Source organism: Staurois parvus, unplaced genomic scaffold (assembly GCF_062004578.1).
Source record: "Staurois parvus isolate SC_StPar_1 unplaced genomic scaffold, SC_StPar_1.0 ptg002661l, whole genome shotgun sequence".
Taxonomy (NCBI): domain Eukaryota; kingdom Metazoa; phylum Chordata; class Amphibia; order Anura; family Ranidae; genus Staurois; species Staurois parvus.
The window spans coordinates 105,696-130,782 of NW_028320457.1; the positions used below are offsets into that span (position 1 = coordinate 105,696).

Here is a 25,087-nt window from a genome sequence, read left to right on the forward strand (position 1 = left end):
GACTGTATATATATATATATATCTATGTTGATGTGATGCGCACAGACTGTATATATATATATATATCTATGTTGATGTGATGCGCACAGACTGTATATATATATATCTATGATGATATGATGCGCACAGACTGTATATATATATATCTATGTTGATATGATGCGCACAGACTGTATATATATATATTTATGTTGATGTGATGCGCACAGACTGTATATATATATATATCTATGTTGATGTGATGCGCACAGACTGTATATATATATATCTATGTTGATATGATGCGCACAGACTGTATATATATATATCTATGTTGATATGATGCGCACAGACTGTATATATATATATATCTATGATGATATGATGCGCACAGACTGTATATATATATATATCTATGTTGATGTGATGCGCACAGACTGTATATATATATATTTATGTTGATGTGATGCGCACAGACCGTATATATACACAATACACAGCCATGCGGAGTGGAGGTGGCCCCCAGCCCTCCCCCTTGTCCTGGCCCCTCCGGGGTGACAGGTGCACTTGCTCCTTGCTCCTATCACATTGGAGGGGTGTGTATAGAGGGGCGGCCGGGGATTCGGTGCTCCGCACAATCTGACGTCACCCTTCATCTCCTTTGTACAGAGATGCTAATCATCATCTGGCTTCATCCAATCCTCAGAGATTTCATCTCCTTAGTTTTATTCTAAGGGGGATCAGTGAGAGCCCCCAAATCCCTTCCCCAATAATCTCCACATCCAGCCTCTCCCCACCCCCGCCTCATCCTCTCTCCTCTCCCCTCATATCCCATTTCCTTCCTCCTTTTGTATTTCACCATTCCTGACTTTTTGTTCTGAGCGTTGGGGGAGGGCGATATTGATGAGAAGGCAGCAATAAGGAGATCTGTGAGGACAGCCAGTCTATGTGGTATTAATGGGATTGTGAGCCCCCCACCCCCACCTCCTCCGTCTTCTCCTCTCTGCTTTCTCTCATTCTGACAGTCATTGCATTGAGGGACATCATGGCTGGAGGCTCTGTCCAGCAAAATGCCTCCTATCCACCTTCCCAGCATCAGCAGCTGCCACCACAGATGGAGACCGAGGGATCCGACTCTCGCAAGAGACCCCTGGAGACCCCCACGGAAGCTTCCAGTACAAAGAGGTCCAACACAGCCGGTGAGTGTTTGATGTGCCTGGGGCGTAGGATGGAGGAGCCTTGGGTGGAAGAAGGAGATGGTCCTGGACATGATGGCTTGTCGGGAAATATTTGAGGAGCTCTCATTCCCGCAGAGGATTTCTCTGGTCATTTGGTGGTTGGGTTTAGGAAAAGGTCATTGATGGTGCGGTGAGAAGGTGAGAGAGGTGACATGGAGGGCTGTAGACCTGGGATGGATGAGACACAATCATCTCTACTGGAGAGAACAATGCAGATGAATACCCCCCATAGATTTCCATTGTCTGGATAGAACCTAAGAGGGCCCTGGCTGTCCTGATAATCCCATGCCTGGCTTTTAGAGAAAGTGGCCCTCACCATAACAATAGCTTCCAATGCCCCTCACGGCCTGCAGATCCATCAGAATACAGCAGTTGGAGAATATCTCCCATATTCATAAATCAGGAGTGGTGAGGATTATGGAGCCCATACAAGGCCATAAGAAGACAGAGATGAGATGGATGGAGTTGTCTATTCTAAACATGGAGGACGGAGAGGTCTGTTCTAGATAAGGTGGACGGAGAGGTCTATTATAGATGTGGCGGACGGAGAGGTCTGATCTAGATGAGGTAGATAGAGAGGTCTGTTCTAGATGTGGTGGACGAAGAGGTCTGTTCTGGATGAGGTGGTTGGAGAGGTCTATTCTAGATGTGCAGGACAGAGAGCTCTGTTCTAGATGAGGTGGACGGAGAGGTCTGTTCTAGATGAAGTGGACGGAGAGGTCTGTTCTAGATGAGGTGGATGGAGAGGTCTGTTCTAGATGAGGTGGTTGGAGAGGTCTGTTCTAGATGAGGTGAATGGAGAGGTCTAGTCTAGATGAGGTGGACAGAGAGGTCTTTTCTAGATTAAGTGAACGGAGAGGTCTGTTCTAGATGAGGTGAACGGAGAGGTCTTTTCGAGATGAGGTGAACAGAGAAGTCTGTTCTAGATGAGGTGAACAGAGAAGTCTGTTCTAGATGAGGTGGATGGAGAGGTCTGTTCTAGGTGAGACAAATGGAGAGGTCTGTTCTAGATGAGATGAATGGAGAGGTCTGTTCTAGATGTGACAGATGGAAATGTCTATTCTAGATGTGGTCCAAATACAATATAGTACCGGAGGGACCCAAGGCCTTACAATTTCCCACAGTCCTATAAATGTTCTTTGAAGAATTTTGCCCTTACAATCACATAGTGGAGCCATTTCAAAGCAGTCTCACTTCATCCGCTGAACGCATTATCTCATCACATAAACAAACCACTTGGATATCTGACCCCCAATTAGTGCGATAATCTGAGTGTGACTTCAGAGCCATTTATCTCACGGCAGAACAGAGCTGTGTGTAGGGGGCCATTGAAAATGAATGGCGCCTGAATACGCATGGTGTGTTCTGCCTGAGATCCCAAAATTCCAGAAGTGAGACAGCTGAGTCCTGCTACTGACACAGACCTCTGGAATGATTCGATCTGCAGGACTCTACATTGAATGAACACCCCACCTTGTGCGTCACTATTGTATCCCATATCCCTGTATACCGTCACCACTAACATGCTCAGCTAAGAGATTGTTACATTGTGTGTCCTGGAGATCCACATCCTCACCGCTCTGACAGCAAAGAACCCGCTGCCTGCCTCCGCTTCACCGAGGAGACGTGTATATCGCTGTCATATCTGTCCCTCATAAGTGTCTCTTTTCCAGGGAGATTAATGCTTGTAGTCATTCCCCAGAACTGAGCTCCTCCATCCCCCATCACTGAGCTCCTCCTTCCCCCATCACTGAGCTCCTCCTTCCCCCATAACTGAGCCACTCCATCCTCCATAACTGAGCTCCTCCATCCCCCATCACTGAGCTCCTCCATCCCCCATAAATGAGCTGCTCCATCACTGAGCTCCTCCATCCCCCATCACTGAGCTCCTCCATCCCGTCACTGAGCTCCTCCGTCCCCCATCACTGAGCTCCTTCATCCCCCATCACTGAGCTCCTCCATCTCCCATAAATGAGCTGCTCCATCACTGAGCTCCTCCATCCCCCATCACTGAGCTCCTCCCTCCCCCATAACTGAGCCCCTCCATCACTGAGCTCCTCCATCCCCCATCACTGAGCTCCTCCATCCCCTGTCACTGAGCTCCTCCGTCCCCCATCACTGAGCTCCTTCATCCCCCATCACTGAGCTCCTCCTTATCAGCTTTGTAGCCCTGCTCAGGACTCCAGTTCCAGCACATCCTTCCTGAGGACTGGTGACCAGAACTGGATGGAATACTCCAGATGTGGCCGGACCAGAGTTCTGGAAAGTGGTGGATTTATAGATTTCTCTCTGGAGAATTTGGAGTCTGCTGAGTCTGTCATCTACTAGGACCCCCAGATCCTTCTCCATCCTGGATTCCCCCATTGGTTCTCCCCCTAGCATGTGACTCGCATCCATATTTGTAGCCCCCGAGTGCATTAGTTTATATTTTCAACATTGATCCCCATTTTCATGTATCCCCCCCCCCTTATTTTATGGAGGTCTTCCTGAAAGGTTTCTATATCCTGCTGTGAAGTTATTGTCCTGCTTAGCTTTGTATGGTCAGCAAACACTGAGATGAGCGATTTCTACCGACCTTTATATCATTTATGAATGAATTCAACAGAACTGGTCCCAGGAGGGAGCCCTGGGGGACCCAACTTACCCCTCCAGCCCAGGCTGAGTATACGCTATATATCACTACTCTTCTATCCAGGTACATACACCATGGTCCTTGCCTACAGACCTCAATTTGTCAATGAAGCGTTTATCGGGGACTGTATAGAATGTTTTGACGAAATCCAGATATACCAAATCCACCGGCCTCCCTTTATCTGGAGGGCAGCTCCCTTCCTTGTAGAATGTTAGCAGATTCGTCTGGCAAGATCGATGTTTCATAAATCTGTGCTGATTACCACTAATGATACTGTTCTTGTCAGCAATGTCTGGCGTATAGTCCCTTATCATCCCCTCCAATAGTTTACATACTATTGATGTTAGACTGACTGGCCTGTTATTTCCAGATATATATCTCGGCCCTTTTTTAAATATTGTTGCCATGTTGGCCCTTCACCAATCTGCTGGTACAGCTCCTGTCAGTATGCTGGCCATAACCTGACCGAGTTCTTTAAGGACTCTCAGGTGTAAGTCATCCCGGTCCTTCAGATTGATTTACATTCAAACGCTTCAGTCCTTTTTGGAGACTGTTTTCTGTTAGTCACAAGGGAACATTCTGTGCTCTGTAACTAACGATACATTCGTGATTACTGTACCCCTCCCTTTCCTTTGTGAAAATCAATCTAGATTGAGTAGATGGACAAAGCTCTAGACTGATTGGATCTACAGTTGTGTTCAATAATATCCGTGTGATGAAAAAAGTGACTAAAGCTGCAAATCCTTCTAATAGCTTTTATTTCCATCCATACAAATGCACTGGGAGCACGACACATTCTATTCCAAATCACAACATGAAGAAAAATACATCAAATTTGTGTTGTTCCTCTAAAAAAATGGAAGAAAAGTGAATATTAGACGGTTCAAAAAAATCTCCGTGTTTGTATTCTTCTTTCCAAACTCCAACATTCACTATATAAACTGAGAAATGTTTGAAGATTTTGCTTTCCTTTGAATGACTTCATGAATATTTGGTTGTAGTCGCACTGTTTCTGAGAACTGCTGTACATCTGTGTTGCATGGAGTCCCCCAACTTCTGGCCCCTGTGATCAGGTATTCCAGCCCAGGATGATTGGACCACATTCCACAGTTCTTCTCGATTTCTTGGTTTTGCCTCAGAAACGGCATTTTTGATGTCACCCCACAAGTTTTCTATTGGATGAAGATCCGGGGATTGGGCTGGCCACTCCATAACGTCCATCTTGTTGGTCTGGAACCAAGATGTTGCCCGTTTACTGGTGTGTTTGGGGTCGTTGTCTTGTTGGAACCCCCATTTCAAGGGCATTTCCTCTTCAGCATAAGGCAGCATGACCTCTTCAAGTATTCTGATGGATTCAAACTGATCCATGATCCCTGGTATGCGATAAATAGGCCCAACACCGTAGTATGAGAAACATCCCCATATCATGATGCTTGCACCACCATGCTTCACGGTCTTCACAGTGTACTGTGGCTTGAATTCAGTGTTTGGGGGTCGTCTGACAAACTGTCTCCGCCCACTAGACCCAAAAAGAACAATCTTACTTCCATCAGTCCACAAAATGTTGCGCCATTTCTCTTTAGGCCGGTCAATGTGCTCTTTGGCAGATTGTAACCTCTTCAGCACACGTCTTTTTCCCAACAGTGGGACTTTGCGGGGACTTCTTGCAGATAGCTTGGCTTCACATAGGCGTCTTCTAATTGTAACAGTCCTCACAGGGAACGTCACACCTTCTTTCATCTTCCTGGAGCTGATTGTTGGCTGAGTCCTCACAGGGAACGTCACACCTTCTTTCATCTTCCTGGAGCTGATTGTTGGCTGAGTCCGCGCCATTTTGGCTATTCTTCTATCCATTCCAGTGGTAGTTTTTCACTTTCTTCCACGTCTTTCAGGTTTTGGTGGCCATTTTAAAGCATTTGCCATCATTTTAGCTGAGCAGCCGATCATTTTCTGCACTTCTTTATATGTTTTCCCCTCCAATCAACTTTTTAATCAAGGTACGCTGTTCTTCTGAACAATGTCTGGAACGACCCATTTTCCTCAGAATTTCAGAGAGAAATGCACTGTAACCAGCATGTCCAACATTTGCTGCCTTCCTTCCTTAAATAAGGGCAATCATTGCCACCAAAGAATGAATGACCTCACTAATAGAACTCCACACTGCTATTATTTTCAACACAACTGTACATATCTCTAGATTAATTAGATCCAAAGACCTCTAGATTGATTGGGTATTTGGACCTCTAGATTTATTACTTCTACAGACCTCTAGATCTATTGGGTCTATATACCCTCTAGATTGGTTAGATCTACCTACCTCTAGATTGCTTGTATAGGCTGAATGTGCATTCTATGCATGAAGGTCAAAAACCTTCTATGTGCAGCAGCTCCCCGAGCCCCCCCCCCCAATACTTTCCTGAACCTCATCACGTTTCCAGCGATGTGATTGACAGCCTCGGCCATCCCGGGTCTCTGCCTCATTGGCTGAGACAGCAAGCATGAGCCATTGGCTCCCACTACTGTCAATCACAGCCAGTCAGCCAATGAGGAGAGAGAGGGGGCAGGGCCAAGCCACGGCTCCTTGTATGAATGGACACATGGAGCAATGGGTGCCCCCATAGCAAGCTGCTTCCTGTGAGGGCACCAACAAGAGGGAGGGGCCAGGAGAGCCTGCGGGGGACCCGAGAAGAGGAGGATCCGGCTGCTCTTTTCAAAACCATTACACACAGCAGGTAAGTATAGACATGTTTGTTATCCCCCCCCCCCCCTAAAAAATGAACCTTTAGAATTTCTGTAAACAAATAGATCTCTAGATTGATAAGATCTGGGGATCTCTTGTTTGCATTGATCTAAACGTGTCTTCATTGATTAGCTGTGCAAAGCTGAAGATTGGTTAGATCTACAGATCTCTAGATTGATCAGATCCATAGACATCTATGTTGATTAGAGCTAGGGATCTCTAATTGTATAGATCTGGATTGGTTAGATTTACAAAGCTCCAGATTGATTAGATCCACAGATCTCTAGATTGGTTAGCTCTTCAGACCTCTAGATTGATTAGATCCACAGATCTCTAGATTGGTTAGCTCTTCAGACCTCTAGATTGGTTAGCTTTTCAGACCTCTAGATTGATTAGATCTTCAAACCTCTAGATTGATTAGATCTTCAGACTTCTAGATGGATTAGATCTTCAAACCTCTAGATTGATTAGATCTTCAGACTTCTAGATTGGTTAGCTCTTCAGACCTCTAGATTGATTAGATCTTCAAACCTCTAGATTGGTTAGCTCTTCAGACCTCTAGATTGGTTAGCTCTTCAGACCTCTAGATTGATTAGATCTTCAGACCTCTAGATTGATTAGATCTTCAGACCTCTAGATTGATTAGATCTTCAGACCTCTAGATTGATTAGATCTTCAGACCTCTAGATTGATTAGATCTTCAGACCTCTAGATTGATTAGATCTTCAGACTTCTAGATTGATTAGATCTTCAGACCTCTAGATTGATTAGATCTTCAAACCTCTAGATTGATTAGATCTTCAGACTTCTAGATTGATTAGATCTTCAGACCTCTAGATTGATTAGATCTTCAGACCTCTAGATTGATTAGATCTTCAGACTTCTAGATTGATTAGATCTTCAGACCTCTAGATTGGATAGCTCTTCAGACCACTAGATTGATTAGATCTTCAGACCTCTAGATTGATTAGATCTTCAGACCTCTATATTGATTAGATCTTCAGACCTCTAGATTGATTAGATCTTCAGACCACTAGATTGATTAGATCTTCAGACCTCTAGATTGATTAGATCTTCAGACCACTAGATTGATTAGATCTTCAGACCTCTAGATTGATTAGATCTTCAGACTTCTAGATTGATTAGATCTTCAGACCTCTAGATTGGATAGCTCTTCAGACCTCTAGATTGATTAGATCTACAGACCTCTAGATTGGTTAGCTCTTCCGACCTCTAGATTGGTTAGATCTTCAGACCTTTAGATTGGTTAGATCTACAGACCTCTAGATTGATTAGATCTACAGACCTCTAGATTGGTTAGATCTACAGACCTCTAGATTGGTTAGATCTACACACCTCTAGATTGATTAGATCTACAGACCTCTAGATTGGTTAGCTCTTCAGACCTCCAGATTGGTTAGATCTGTAGACTTGCAGATTGATTAGATCTACAGACCTCTAGATTGGTTAGATCTACAGACCTCTAGATTGGTTAGATCTACAGACCTCTAGATTGGTTAGCTCTTCAGACCTCTAGATTGGTTAGATCTACAGACCTCTAGATTGGTTAGCTCTTCAGACCTCTAGATTGGTTAGCTCTTCAGACCTCTAGATTGGTTAGATCTACAGACCTCTAGATTGGTTAGATCTACAGACCTCTAGATTGGTTAGATTTACACACCTCTAACTTGATTAGATTTACACACCTCTAGATTGGTTAGATCTTCAGACCTCTAGATTGGTTAGATCTACACAACTCTAGATTGATTGGATCTACATACCTATAGATTGATTAGATCTACAGACCTATAGATTGATTAGCTCTTCAGACCTCTAGATTGGTTAGCTCTTCAGACCTCTAGATTGGTTAGATCTACAGACCTCTAGATTGGTTAGATCTACAGACCTCTAGATTGATTAGATCCACAGATCTTTAGATTGGTTAGATCTACAGACCTCTAGATTGATTAGATCTACAGACCTCTAGATTGGTTAGATCTACAGACCTCTAGATTGGTTAGCTCTTCAGACCTCCAGATTGGTTAGATCTGTAGACTTGCAGATTGATTAGATCTACAGACCTCTAGATTGGTTAGATCTACAGACCTCTAGATTGGTTAGATCTACAGACCTCTAGATTGGTTAGCTCTTCAGACCTCTAGATTGGTTAGATCTACAGACCTCTAGATTGGTTAGCTCTTCAGACCTCTAGATTGGTTAGCTCTTCAGACCTCTAGATTGGTTAGATCTACAGACCTCTAGATTGGTTAGATCTACAGACCTCTAGATTGGTTAGCTCTTCAGACCTCTAGATTGGTTAGATCTACAGACCTCTAGATTGGTTAGATTTACACACCTCTAACTTGATTAGATTTACAGACCTCTAGATTGGTTAGATCTTCAGACCTCTAGATTGGTTAGATCTACACACCTCTAGATTGATTGGATCTACATACCTATAGATTGATTAGATCTACAGACCTATAGATTGGTTAGCTCTTCAGACCTCTAGATTGGTTAGCTCTTCAGACCTCTAGATTGGTTAGATCTACAGACCTCTAGATTGGTTAGATCTACAGACCTCTAGATTGATTAGATCTACACACCTCTAGATTGATTGGATCTACAGACCTATAGATTGGTTAGATCTACACACCTCTAGATTGATTAGATCTACAGACCTCTAGATTGGTTAGATCTTCAGACCTCTAGATTGGTTAGATCTACAGACCTCTAGATTGGTTAGATCTACACACCTCTAGATTGATTAGATCTACAGACCTCTAGATTGGTTAGATCTTCAGACCTCTAGATTGGTTAGCTCTACACACCTCTAGATTGATTGGATCTGCACACCTCTAGATTGATTAAATCTACAGACCTCTAGATTGGTTAGCTCTTCAGACCTCTAGATTGGTTAGCTCTTCAGACCTCTAGATTGATTGGATCTACAGACCTCTAGATTGATTAGATCTTCAGACCTCTAGATTGATTGGATCTACAGACTTCTAGATTGATTAGATCTTCAGACCTCTAGATTGATTAGATCTTCAGACCTCTAGATTGATTGGATCTACAGACTTCTAGATTGATTAGATCTACACACCTCTAGATTGATTGGATCTACAGACCTCTAGATTGATTAGATCTCGTGATTTGTGTGGAATCAGACTTGTGCAAATGTCAGTCAAGTGACAAAGCATTTTAGAGACCACTTTACCAGCCAGCCATTCTTTCCATTTCTGCCCACAATTTAAATGCACATCTTAGGCCTGAAGACTAGTTAAACCCCCAAACTGGAAGTATTTTCTGAAAGCCGAGACCCTGGAGAATAAAATTGTAGAAGTTGTAATTTCCTGTCACACGGTATTAGAGGACAAGTTGATCAAATGTCAATTTTCAGTACAAAATACACTCAAGGTCATTTCATGGCAGACAACACAATCTATTACCCACGTTATGGTAACATATATAAGGTGAGGTTGTCCCCGGACTGCCCCGCCGCATGTGCTGATGTCTCCATGTATATGTACGTGTGATGGAGACGTTTTTTATATGTTGTTTTAGTTTTATTTCTTTAACTTTTTTAAATGTAGTGTTATATCTCTCCTGTGGGAGAACAATAGCATACTGTAAAGACAGGTTCTCTTTACTGAGACATCAGGGTCCCCTGTCCTGTGCAGATTGCTTTCCAATAGCTTCGTCCCATAGAGTCCAGAGATGACAGCCGAACCCAGACGTGCTGCAATGCATGTTGATTCCGTGTTCATTCACCACAAATCAGCGACCAATTGTTCAGTGATCTCCTTCCATTCCACCTACCATTCCAGGTCTGCAGGTGGGACAGTGGAGCCCGGGGTCCATGGAGGGACAGTGGGCTGTGGAAGTGATGGGTGGAACTTAACCAATTCCCATCACCTGCTGAACAAAATCTGAAGAATAAAATCTCAGCGGCTCAGTGATAAAATCCCGATCTACCGCCACTGCTGGTCAGAAGCTGCTCTCCATACACAGAGTTCAATGTGGCTTCTAATAGAGAGCTGACTTCTCCAGTCCATTCATGGTTGATCCTGAGGGGGGATTTCTTGGTCCTGAGGAGGGGATTTCTTGGTCCTGAAGGGGGGATTTCTTGGTCCTGAGGAGGGGATTTCTTGGTCCTGAGGGGGGATTTCTTGATCCTGAGGGGGGGATTTCTTGGTCCTGAGGGGGGGATTTCTTGGTCCTGAGGGGGGGATTTCTTGGGTCTTTTAAAATGACTTTTTCCCAACAAATAAAATGAAATTGGACTCGTTTATCCAGTTTTGATCCAGTTCTCCTTTCTATATTTCTGTTTTCTTTAGACAGCAGCCACAGCCTGAGTAGAAAAGCCTGTACCTACTAGCAGGCTGCAGAGGACCCATCCGTGCTCTCTGCGTGGAAGCAGCGGTCTCTCTGCAGAGGTCCAGAACTTTAATCAGTAGGGAGTAGAAGGTTTGCTAATTACAGAGCTAAAACTTCGACTAAGAATTGGGCATGTCAGACCTCTGCAGAGAGACCACTGCTTTCACACAGGAAACAAGGGCCCAATTCTGCAAAATGCTGGCAAAGGACAGACTTCTCTACTCAGGCAGTGGCTGCTTTGTATATAAAATTAACTATAAGACTTTGCAAATGTTTGTTTTATGCTTCTTCAATCTATTCAGCTGACTTAAACATACCTGGTAGCTCCGGATAAGTCCCTCCCACCTCTATACTACTACAAGTCCCAGCATGTCCCATTGGGGTCCCTCCCACCTCTATACTACTACAAGTCCCAGCATGTCCCATTGGGGTCCCTCCCGCCTCTATACTACTACAAGTCCCAGCATGTCCCATTGGGGTCTCTCCCGCCTCTATACTACTACAAGTCCCAGCATGTCCCATTGGGGTCCCTCCCGCCTCTATACTACTACAAGTCCCAGCATGTCCCATTGGGGTCCCTCCCGCCTCTATACCACTACAAGTCCCAGCATGTCCCATTGGGGTCTCTCCCGCCTCTATACTACTACAAGTCCCAGCATGCCCCATTGGGGTCTCTCCTGCCTCTATACAACTACAAGTCCCAGCATGTCCCATTGGGGTCCCTCCTGCCTCTATACTACTACAAGTCCCAGCATGTCCAATTGGGGTCTCTCCCACCTCTCTACCACTACAAGTCCCAGCATGTCCCATTGGGGTCCCTCTTTCCTCTCCACTACTACAAGTCCCAGCATGTCCCATTGGGGTCTCTCCCACCTCTATACCACTACAAGTCCCAGCATGTCCCATTGGGGTCCCTCCTGCCTCTATACTACTACAAGTCCCAGCATGTCCAATTGGGGTCTCTCCCACCTCTCTACCACTACAAGTCCCAGCATGTCCCATTGGGGTCCCTCTTTCCTCTCCACTACTACAAGTCCCAGCATTTCCCATTGGGGTCTCTCTCACCTTTCTACCACTACAAGTCCCAGCATGTCCCATTGGGGTCTCGTCCACCTCTATACTACTACAAGTCCTAGCATGTCCCATTGGGGTCTCTCCCACCTCTATACCACTACAAGTCCCAGCATGTGCCATTGGGGTCTCGTCCACCTCTATACTACTACAAGTCCCAGCATGTCCCATTGGGGTCCCTCCCACCTCTATACCACTACAAGTCCCAGCATGTCCCATTGGGGTCTCTCCCTCCTCTATATAACTACAAGTCCCAGCATGTCCCATTGGGGTCTCTCCCACCTCTATACCACTGCAAGTCCTAGCATGTCCCATTGGGGTCCCTCCCACCTCTATACCACTACAAGTCCCAGCATGTCCCATTGGGGTCCCTCCCACCTCTATACTACTACAAGTCCCAGCATGTCCCATTGGGGTCTCTCCCACCTCTATACTACTACAAGTCCCAGCATGTCTCATTGGGGTCTCTCCCACCTCTCTACTACTACAAGTCCCAGCATGTCCCATTGGGGTCTCTCCCACCTCTATACTACTACAAGTCCCAGCATGTCCCATTGGGGTCTCTCCCACCTCTATACTACTACAAGTCCCAGCATGTCCCATTGGGGTCTCTCCCACCTCTATACTACTACAAGTCCCAGCATGCCCCATTGGGGTCTCTCCCACCTCTATACTACTACAAGTCCCAGCATGTCCCATTGGGGTCTCTCCCGCCTCTATACTACTAAAAGTCCCAGCATGCCCCATTGGGGTCTCTCCCACCTCTCTACTAAAAGTCCCAGCATGCCCCATTGGGGTCTCTCCCACCTCTATACCACTACAAGTCCCAGCATGTCCCATTGGGGTCTCTCCCACCTCTCTACTACAAGTCCCAGCATGTCCCATTGGGGTCTCTCCCTCCTCTATACAACTACAAGTCCCAGCATGTCCCATTGGGGTCTCTCCCGCCTCTCTACCACTACAAGTCCCAGCATGCCCCATTGGGGTCTCTCCCGCCTCTATACAACTACAAGTCCCAGCATGCCCCATTGGGGTCTCTCCCGCCTCTCTACCACTACAAATCCCAGCATGTCCCATTGGGGTCTCTCCCACCTCTCTACCACTACAAGTCCCAGCATGTGCCATTGGGGTCTCTCCCACCTCTTTACTACTACAAGTCCCAGCATGTCCCATTGGGGTCTCGTCCACCTCTATACTACTACAAGTCCCAGCATGTCCCATTGGGGTCTCTCCCACCTCTATACCACTACAAGTCCCAGCATGTCCCATTGGGGTCTCTCCCTCCACCATACTACTACAAGTCCCAGCATGCCCCATTGGGGTCTCTCCCACCTCTCTACTACAAGTCCCAGCATGTCCCATTGGGGTCTCTCCCACCTCTCTACTACAAGTCCCAGCATGTCCCATTGGGGTCTCTCCCTCCTCTATATTACTACAAGTCCCAGCATGTCCCATTGGGGTCTCTCCCACCTCTATACTACTACAAGTCCCAGCATGTCCCATTGGAGTCTCTCCCACCTCTCTACTACAAGTCCCAGCATGTCCCATTGGGGTCTCTCCCACCTCTATACTACTACAAGTCCCAGCATGTCCCATTGGGGTCTCTCCCTCCTCTATACCACTACAAGTCCCAGCATGTCCCATTAGGTTCTCTCCCACCTCTATACTACTACAAGTCCCAGCATGTCCCATTGGGGTCTCTCCCACCTCTATACTACTACAAGTCCCAGCATGTCCCATTAGGTTCTCTCCTGCTTCTATACTACTACAAGTCCCAGCATGTCCCATTGGGGTCTCTCCCACCTCTATACCACTACAAGTCCCAGCATGTCCCATTAGGTTCTCTCCCACCTCTATACTACTACAAGTCCCAGCATGTCCCATTGGGGTCTCTCCCACCTCTATACTACTACAAGTCCCAGCATGTCCCATTGGGGTCTCTCCCACCTCTATACCACTACAAGTCCCAGCATGTCCCATTGGGGTCTCTCCCACCTCTATACTACTACAAGTCCCAGCATGTCCCATTGGGGTCTCTCCCACCTCTATACCACTACAAGTCCCAGCATGTCCCATTGGGGTCTCTCCCGCCTCTATACTACTACAAGTCCCAGCATGTCCCATTGGGGTCTCTCCTGACTCTATACTACTACAAGTCCCAGCATGTCCCATTGGAGTCTCTCCCACCTCTATACCACTACAAGTCCCAGCATGTCCCATTGGGGTCTCTCCCGCCTCTATACCACTACAAGTCCCAGCATGTCCCATTGGGTTCTCTCCCACCTCTATACTACTACAAGTCCCAGCATGTCCCATTAGGTTCTCTCCCACCTCTATACTACTACAAGTCCCAGCATGTCCCATTAGGTTCTCTCCTGCTTCTATACTACTACAAGTCCCAGCATGTCCTATTGGGGTCTCTCCCGCCTCTCTACCACTACAAGTCCCAGCATGTCCTATTGGGGTCTCTCCCTCCTCTATACTACTACAAGTCCCAGCATGTCCCATTGGGGTCTCTCCTAACTCTATACTACTACAAGTCCCAGCATGTCCCATTGGGGTCCCTCCCACCTCTATACCACTACAAGTCCCAGCATGTCCCATTGGGGTCTCTCCCACCTCTATACCACTACAAGTCCCAGCATGTCCCATTGGGGTCTCGTCCACCTTTATACCACTACAAGTCCCAGCATGTCCCATTGGGGTCTCGTCCACCTCTATACTACTACAAGTCCCAGCATGTCCCATTGGGGTCTCTCCCACCTCTATACTACTACAAGTCCCAGCATGTCCCATTGGGGTCTCTCCCACCTCTATACCACTACAAGTCCCAGCATGTCCCATTGGAGTCTCTCCCACCTCTATACCACTACAAGTCCCAGCATGTCCCATTGGGGTCTCTCCCGCCTCTATACTACTACAAGTCCCAGCATGTCCCATTGGGGTCTCTCCCACCTCTATACTACTACAAGTCCCAGCATGTCCCATTGGGGTCCCTCCCACCTCTATACCACTACAAGTCCCAGCATGTCCCATTGGGGTCTCTCCTGACTCTATACTACTACAAGTCCCAGCATGTCCCATTGGGGTCTCTCCCACCTCTATACCACTACAAGTCCCAGCATGTCCCATTGGGGTCTCTCCCGCCTCTATACCACTACAAGTCCCAGCATGTCCCATTGGGTTCTCTCCCACCTCTATACTACTACAAGTCCCAGCATGTCCCATTAGGTTCTCTCCCACCTCTATACTACTACAAGTCCCAGCATGTCCCATTAGGTTCTCTCCTGCTTCTATACTACTACAAGTCCCAGCATGTCCTATTGGGGTCTCTCCCGCCTCTATACTACTACAAGTCCCAGCATGTCCTATTGGGGTCTCTCCCTCCTCTATACTACTACAAGTCCCAGCATGTCCCATTGGGGTCTCTCCTAACTCTATACCACTACAAGTCCCAGCATGTCCCATTGGGGTCTCTCCCACCTCTATACCACTACAAGTCCCAGCATGTCCCATTGGGGTCTCGTCCACCTTTATACCACTACAAGTCCCAGCATGTCCCATTGGGGTCTCGTCCACCTCTATACTACTACAAGTCCCAGCATGTCCCATTGGGGTCTCGTCCACCTCTATACTACTACAAGTCCCAGCATGTCCCATTGGGGTCTCTCCCACCTCTATACTACTACAAGTCCCAGCATGTCCCATTGGGGTCTCTCCCACCTCTATACTACTACAAGTCCCAGCATGTCCCATTGGGGTCTCTCCCACCTCTATACCACTACAAGTCCCAGCATGTCCCATTGGAGTCTCTCCCACCTCTATACCACTACAAGTCCCAGCATGTCCCATTGGGGTCTCTCCCGCCTCTATACCACTACAAGTCCCAGCATGTCCCATTGGGGTCTCTCCCGCCTCTATACTACTACAAGTCCCAGCATGTCCCATTGGGGTCTCTCCCACCTCTATACTACTACAAGTCCCAGCATGTCCCATTGGGGTCCCTCCCACCTCTATACCACTACAAGTCCCAGCATGTCCCATTGGGGTCTCTCCTGACTCTATACTACTACAAGTCCCAGCATGTCCCATTGGGGTCTCTCCCACCTCTATACCACTACAAGTCCCAGCATGTCCCATTGGGTTCTCTCCCACCTCTATACTACTACAAGTCCCAGCATGTCCCATTAGGTTCTCTCCCACCTCTATACTACTACAAGTCCCAGCATGTCCCATTAGGTTCTCTCCTGCTTCTATACTACTACAAGTCCCAGCATGTCCTATTGGGGTCTCTCCCGCCTCTCTACCACTACAATTCCCAGCATGTCCCATTAGGTTCTCTCCTGCTTCTATACTACTACAAGTCCCAGCATGTCCTATTGGGGTCTCTCCCTCCTCTATACTACTACAAGTCCCAGCATGTCCCATTGGGGTCTCTCCTAACTCTATACTACTACAAGTCCCAGCATGTCCCATTGGGGTCTCGTCCACCTTTATACCACTACAAGTCCCAGCATGTCCCATTGGGGTCTCGTCCACCTCTATACTACTACAAGTCCCAGCATGTCCCATTGGGGTCTCGTCCACCTCTATACTACTACAAGTCCCAGCATGTCCCATTGGGGTCTCGTCCACCTCTATACTACTACAAGTCCCAGCATGTCCCATTTAGGTGTACTGTATACTTTGTATATCCTCGCCCCGTATCCTCTGTATTCTCTGTATATTGTTGGTGATGGCGGGATGACGTCTCGTGTTTTCTGTCCCGCAGATGACGCTGAACTCTTCCTGAAGATCCTGATCCCCAGCTATGCCGCCGGCTCCATCATCGGAAAGGGAGGCCAGACTATTGTGCAGCTGCAGCGCGAGACGGGCGCCACCATCAAGCTATCCAAGTCCAAGGACTTCTATCCAGGTGAGACGTGGAATAAAATGGCGCCATCAGTCAGGAAACGGATATTGTCCATCAGAAGTACACCCGGCCAACAACCAATCAAAATCCAACGCGCAGTCACATGACCTAGTGGGCGGTCCCAGAACTAAAGAGCAGAGAAAATATAAATATCACAAGAAATATAGAAATTCACAGAAATTCATCGATAAAACATTTCACTTCTAAGAAATCTACATTTCCACCAGAAAGTGAATCAAACTAATCGATGAACCACAAAGTGCTCAGTGTGGAGAGAACGTCCACGAATGAGCTCTTCATACATACCAATCCATCTGTGCAGACGGGGAACCCTCCTTGTGGGAATCCACCGCCACTGTGTGCCACAACCTCCACCGATCGCTCGTTATCCACGTATTGCCACAACCTCCACCGATTGCTTGTCTACCACGTATTCCCACAACCTCCACCGATCGCTCGTTATCCACGTATTGCCACAACCTCCACCGATCGCTCGTTATCCACGTATTGCGACAACCTCCACCGATCGCTCGTTATCCACGTATTGCGACAACCTCCACCGATTGCTTGTCTACCACGTATTGCGACAACCTCCACCGATTGCTTGTCTACCACGTATTGCCACAACCTCCACCGATCACTCGTCTACCACGTATTGCCACAACCTCCAACGATCGCTCGTCTTCCACGTATTCCTACAACCTCCACCGATCACTCGTTATCCACGTATTGCCACAACCTCCACCGATCACTCGTTATCCACGTATTGCCACAACCTCCACCGATCACTCGTTATCCACGTATTGCCACAACCTCCACCGATCACTCGTTATCCACGTATTGCCACAACCTCCACCGATTGCTTGTCTACCACGTATTGCCACAACCTCCACCGGTCGCTCGTTATCCACGTATTGCCACAACCTCCACCGATCACTCGTTATCCACGTATTCCCACAACCTCCACCGATCGCTTGTTATCCACGTATTGCCACAACCTCCACCGATCACTCGTTATCCACGTATTGCCACAACCTCCACCGATCGCTCGTCTACCACGTATTGCCACAATTTCCACCGATCGCTCGTTATCTACGTATTGCCACAACCTCCACCGATCGCTCGTCTACCACGTATTCCCACAACCTCCACCGATCGCTCGTTATCCACGTATTGCCACAACCTCTACCGATCGCTCGTCTTCCACGTATTGCCACAACCTCCACCGGTCGCTCGTTATCCACGTATTGCCACAACCTCCACCGATTGCTTGTCTACCACGTATTCCCACAACCTCCACCGATTGCTTGTCTACCACGTATTCCCACACCCTCCGCCGATCGCTCGTTATCCACGTATTGCCACAACCTCCACCGATCACTCGTTATCCACGTATTGCCACAACCTCCACCGATCACTCGTTATCCACGTATTGCCACAACCTCCACCGATCGCTCGTCTACCACGTATTGCCACAACCTCCAACGATCGCACGTCTTCCACGTATTCCTACAACCTCCACCGATCGCTCGTTATCCACGTATTGCCACAACCTCCAACGATCGCTCGTCTTCCACGTATTCCTACAACCTCCACCGATCGCTCGTCTACCACGTATTCCTACAACCTCCACCAATCGCTCGTCTACCACGTATTGCCACAACCTCCACCGATCGCTCGTCTTCCACGTATTGCCACAACCTCCACCGATCGCTTGTCTTCCACGTATTGCCACAACCTCCACCGATCGCTCGTCTACCATGTATTGCCACAATCTCCACCGATCACTCGTGTACCACGTATTGCCACAACCTCCACCGATCGCTCGTCTCCCACGTATTGCTACAACCTCCACCGATCGCTCGTCTTCCACATATTGCCACAACCTCTACAGATCGCTCGTCTTCCATGTATTCCTACAACCTCCACAGATCACTCGTCTTCCACGTATTGCCACAACCTCCACAGATCGCTCGTCTACCACGTATTGCCACAATCTCCACCGATCACTCGTCTACCACGTATTGCCACAACCTCCACCGATCGCTCGTCTTCCACATATTGCCACAACCTCCACAGATCGCTCGTCTACCACGTATTGCCACAATCTCCACCGATCACTCGTCTTCCACGTATTGCCACAACCTCCACCGATCGCTCGTCTTCCACGTATTGCCACAACGTCCACCGATCGCTCGTCTTCCACGTATTGCCACAACCTCCACTGATCACTTGTCTACCACGTATTGCCACAATCTCCACCGATCACTCGTCTACCATGTATTGCCACAACCTCCACCAATCGCTCGTCTTCCACATATTGCCACAACCTCCACTGATCACTCGTCTTCCACGTATTGCCACAACCTCCACCGATCGCTCATCTTCCACGTATTGCCACAATCTCCACCGATCACTCGTCTACCACGTATTGCCACAACCTCCACCGATCGCTCGTCTTCCACGTATTGCCACAATCTCCACTGATCACTCGTCTTCCACGTATTGCCACAACCTCCACCGATCGCTCGTCTACCACGTATTGCCACAATCTCCACCGAGGTTGTGGCAATAAGTGGATAGCGAGCGATCGGTGGAGGTTGTGGCACACAGTGGCAGTGGATTCCCACAAGGAGGGTTCCCCGTCTGTACAGATGGATTGGTATGTATGAAGAGCTCATTCGTGGACGTTCTCTCCGGACTGAGCACTTTGTGGTTCATCGATTAATTTGATTCGCTTTCTGGTGGAAACGTAGAATTGTTAGAAGTGAAGTTTTTCATTGATGAATTTGCCACCAATTTGGCGCTCACTGCTTCCCGCTCTGACGCTCACGTTTTCTTGCTGCTTTGTTGTGTTATGTTTATTCTGGTTCTCAGGCTGTACAACCCGCTGTCCACTATGGTGCCACCAATCAGAAGAAGAGCAGTTTGTGTGTCTGAAATTGGTACGCCACGCACATCTGTCCCCCGACATCTCACCGTATCCATGGTTCGCCACTCACAACTGTCCCCCTATATGTCACTGCATCCATGGTATGCCACGCACAACTGTCCCCCTATATGTCACTGCATCCATGGTATGCCACGCACAACTGTCCCCCTATATGTCACTGCATCCATGGTACGCCACGCACAACTGTCCCCCTATATGTCACTGCATCCATGGTATGCCACGCACAACTGTCCCCCGACATGTCACTGTATCCATGGTTCGCCACGCACAACTGTCCCCCGACATGTCACCATATCCGTGGTATGCCATGCACAGCCGCCCCTCGAGGTGTCATTGTATCCATGGCACACCTTGCACAGCCGGCCCCCGAGGTGTCATTGTATCCATGGCACACCTTGCACAGCCGGCCCCCGTGGTGTCAGTGTATCCGTGGCACACCTTGCACAGCAGGCACCCGAGGTGTCAGTGTATCCATGGCACACCTTGCACAGCCGGCCCCCGAGGTGTCAGTGTATATATGGCACACCTTGAACAGCCGGCCCCCGAGGTGTCAGTGTATATATGGCACACCTTGAACAGCCGGCCCCCGAGGTGTCAGTGTATATATGGCACACCTTGCACAGCCGGCCCCCGAGGTGTCAGTGTATATATGGCACACCTTGCACAGCCCGCCCCCGAGGTGTCAGTGTATATATGGCACACCTTGCACAGCCCGCCCCCGAGGTGTCAGTGTATATATGGCACACCTTGCACAGCCGGCCCCCGAGGTGTCAGTGTATATATGGCACACCTTGAACAGCCGGCCCCCGAGGTGTCAGTGTATATATGGCACACCTTGAACAGCCGGCCCCCGAGGTGTCAGTGTATATATGGCACACCTTGCACAGCCCGCCCCCGAGGTGTCAGTGTATATATGGCACACCTTGCACAGCCCGCCCCCGAGGTGTCAGTGTATATATGGCACACCTTGCACAGCCCGCCCCCGAGGTGTCAGTGTATATATGGCACACCTTGCACAGCCCGCCCCCGAGGTGTCAGTGTATATATGGCACACCTTGCACAGCCGGCCCCCGAGGTGTCAGTGTATATATGGCACACCTTGCACAGCCGGCCCCCGAGGTGTCAGTGTATATATGGCACACCTTGCACAGCCGGCCCCCGAGGTGTCAGTGTATATATGGCACACCTTGCACAGCCGGCCCCCGAGGTGTCAGTGTATATATGGCACACCTTGCACAGCCCGCCCCCGAGGTGTCAGTGTATATATGGCACACCTTGCACAGCCGGCCCCCGAGGTGTCAGTGTATATATGGCACACCTTGCACAGCCGGCCCCCGAGGTGTCAGTGTATATATGGCACACCTTGCACAGCCGGCCCCCGAGGTGTCAGTGTATATATGGCACACCTTGCACAGCCGGCCCCCGAGGTGTCAGTGTATATATGGCACACCTTGCACAGCCGGCCCCCGAGGTGTCAGTGTATATATGGCACACCTTGAACAGCCGGCCCCCGAGGTGTCATTGTATCCATGGCACACCTTGCACAGCCCGCCCCCGAGGTGTCAGTGTATATATGGCACACCTTGCACAGCCCGCCCCCGAGGTGTCAGTGTATATATGGCACACCTTGCACAGCCGGCCCCCGAGGTGTCAGTGTATATATGGCACACCTTGCACAGCCGGCCCCCGAGGTGTCAGTGTATATATGGCACACCTTGCACAGCCGGCCCCCGAGGTGTCAGTGTATATATGGCACACCTTGCACAGCCGGCCCCCGAGGTGTCAGTGTATATATGGCACACCTTGCACAGCCGGCCCCCGAGGTGTCAGTGTATATATGGCACACCTTGCACAGCCGGCCCCCGAGGTGTCAGTGTATATATGGCACACCTTGCACAGCCCGCCCCCGAGGTGTCAGTGTATATATGGCACACCTTGCACAGCCGGCCCCCGAGGTGTCAGTGTATATATGGCACACCTTGCACAGCCGGCCCCCGAGGTGTCAGTGTATATATGGCACACCTTGCACAGCCGGCCCCCGAGGTGTCAGTGTATATATGGCACACCTTGAACAGCCGGCCCCCGAGGTGTCAGTGTATCCATGGCACACCTTGCACAGCCGGCCCCCGAGGTGTCAGTGTATATATGGCACACCTTGCACAGCCGGCCCCCGAGGTGTCAGTGTATATATGGCACACCTTGCACAGCCGGCCCCCGAGGTGTCAGTGTATATATGGCACACCTTCAACAGCCCGCCCCCGAGGTGTCAGTGTATATATGGCACACCTTGCACAGCCGGCCCCCGAGGTGTCAGTGTATATATGGCACACCTTGCACAGCCGGCCCCCGAGGTGTCAGTGTATATATGGCACACCTTGCACAGCCGGCCCCCGAGGTGTCAGTGTATATATGGCACACCTTGCACAGCCGGCCCCCGAGGTGTCAGTGTATATATGGCACACCTTGCACAGCCGGCCCCCGAGGTGTCAGTGTATATATGGCACACCTTGCACAGCCCGCCCCCGAGGTGTCAGTGTATATATGGCACACCTTGCACAGCCGGCCCCCGAGGTGTCAGTGTATATATGGCACACCTTGCACAGCCGGCCCCCGAGGTGTCAGTGTATATATGGCACACCTTGCACAGCCGGCCCCCGAGGTGTCAGTGTATTATATGAAGCCGGGCTTTCAGTAAAATGAAGTGTATATTGCTAATTTCAAGGAGTTTTTTAATCTTTAAGTTGAACTTCATGAGAAACTTTCTGGCCATAAAGGATATCATTCTCCTGAGAATACGAGTTTCTTGGCCGTCATGCTGATCTTTGGGCTTCATGGCATTCCAAGTCCCTGAACCCGCATGCAGATTGGGAGTCCTGACTTTCCTGATCACCATGATGGTGTCCGTGTTTGAGAAGCACGCAGCATTTTCAGCAGCAGGTGTGCAGTGGTAGGCCTCAGATGAGGCAGCCTCGCCCTGTGCGTGGCGTACCACGGATACGGTGATAGGCTCCGGTGTGGGGCCGCCATCCATCCTGCTTTCTGGAAGTCGTTTCCTGGCACCCTTCTCCCGGTGAACGTGCCGTGAATATAAAACGTGCCACAATCCCACGCCAGGGACCTGGCACACTGACAGCTCACGTTGCAGCAAAGGCCGGCCCAGTCCCTCCAGGCCAAAGATGGCACATAATTGGTATCTGTGGAAACCGTTCCGAGCCAATCAGGCTGGCAGTCCAGAGAAGGGTCCAGGTTGCTATGGAGACAGCCGACTACCAGATGTTGTAGCCTCTTACACAGGACATAATCTATCGCCATGGAAACAGCTTACTGTCGGTCATGTATATGTCAGGTTGCCATGACGATACGGTGTTATTCTGCTAGGCCGGGATTCAGGAACAATAGAGACTTTCTGTTAGCGGCTTCTCTCCTCTGCCAGCCCGGGGTGCCGTGTGAGGGCCCCTGCTACCTCCAGAAAGGGCCAACCCCTCCCCCACCCTACCTGTCACCTGTTCCTCTGGGAGGGCTGCCACGCCCACACAATGTTCCGGGGTAATTTCCCTCCCCTCCCCCACCTTACCTGTCACCTGTTCCTCTGGGATCACCACCACGCCCACACTATGTTCCGGGGTAATTCCCAGCCCCTCCCCCACCTTACCTGTCCCTCTGGGATCTCAGCCACGCCCACACTATGATCCGGGGTAATTCCCCTCCCCCACCTTACCTGTCACCTGTTCCTCTGGGATCTCTGCCACGCCCACACTATGATTCGGGGTAATTCCCCTCCCCCACCTTACCTGTCACCTGTTCCTCTGGGATCTCTGCCACGCCCACACTATGATTCGGGGTAATTCCCCTCCCCCACCTTACCTGTCACCTGTTCCTCTGGAATCTCTGCCACGCCCACACTATGATCCGGGGTAATTTCCCTCCCCCACCTTACCTGTCACCTGTTCCTCTGGGATCTCTGCCACGCCCACACTATGTTCCGGGGTAATTCCCCTCCCCCACCTTACCTGTCACCTGTTCCTCTGGGATCTCTGCCACACCCACACTATGTTCCAGGTTAATTCCCAGCCCCTCCTCCACCTTACCTGTCACCTGTTCCTCTGGGATCTCTGCCACGCCCACACTATGATTCGGGGTAATTCCCCTCCCCTACCTTACCTGTCACCTGTTCCTCTCAGATCTCTGCCACGCCCACAGTATGTTCCGGGGTAATTCCCAGCCCCTCCCCCACCTTACCTGTCACCTGTTCCTCTCAGATCTCTGCCGCGCCCACAGTATGTTCCGGGGTAATTCCCAGCCCCTCCCCCCCTTACCTGTCACCTGTTCCTCTCAGATCTCTGCCACGCCCACACTATGTTTCGGGGTAATTCCCAGCCCCTCCCCCACCTTACCTGTCACCTGTTCCTCTCAGATCTCCGCTACGCCCACACTATGTTCCGGGGTAATTCCCAGCCCCTCCCCCCCTTACCTGTCACCTGTTCCTCTCAGATCTCTGCCACGCCCACACTATGTTTCGGGGTAATTCCCAGCCCCTCCCCCACCTTACCTGTCACCTGTTCCTCTCAGATCTCCGCCACGCCCACACTATGTCTGCCGTGGACTTTGGGCGTCCCTTGCATTCTCCATGTTTGTATATCTTAGAAATGATGACAAGGGGTGGATGGGGGTTTGCAGACAGCTGGGGGTCATCAAGGGTAGTCACCACTATACTCATCCTTTAGGCCCTCCCCCTTTTGCAGCGTGTTGTGGTGCGTTACGCCATACACATTAATGCTCAGTATTTGCGTTCATCATTATAAATGGGCTGCTGGAGCACAAAAAATGGTCTTGTACCTTTCCAATGCACCCGGGTATCTCATCTGTACACATACATTGGGGGGTGCTTGCCAGGAGGGTTGGGGTGCCATTAAAACGCATGGCATAGGACCACTGATCATATGTACCGGTCCTGTAATAATATCAGTTCTGGGGGCCGTATTACGTAGGCAGGCTCTGCTTCCTGCTGATCCTCTCAGCTTGCTGCCTGCAATGACTTCCATGTCTTTATGACCCTCCAGAATACATACCCATAGAAAATCGACCAGGAGGGGTTCCTAACCCGGGGTATTCATTCCTCGGCAGTATGGGAACCAAATGTTGGGGGTAGAGTACTGGAAACAGGTCTCTGCATTTCTGAGCA

General features: G+C 49.4%; 1 protein-coding gene across 1 annotated transcript in view; it reads left to right on the forward strand.

The window, feature by feature from the left end:
- The first annotated feature begins 646 nt into the window (after nt 1-646).
- Nucleotides 647-25,087, forward strand: part of LOC149429998 (RNA-binding protein Nova-2-like) — a 60,658-nt gene continuing 36,217 nt past the window's right edge. The window contains exons 1-2 of the mRNA XM_089666269.1: nt 647-1,178; nt 16,812-16,955. Coding sequence (XP_089522395.1) covers nt 1,025-1,178; nt 16,812-16,955 — 298 coding nt within the window. The 5' untranslated portion in view covers nt 647-1,024. The remainder of the gene's footprint in view (nt 1,179-16,811; nt 16,956-25,087) is intronic.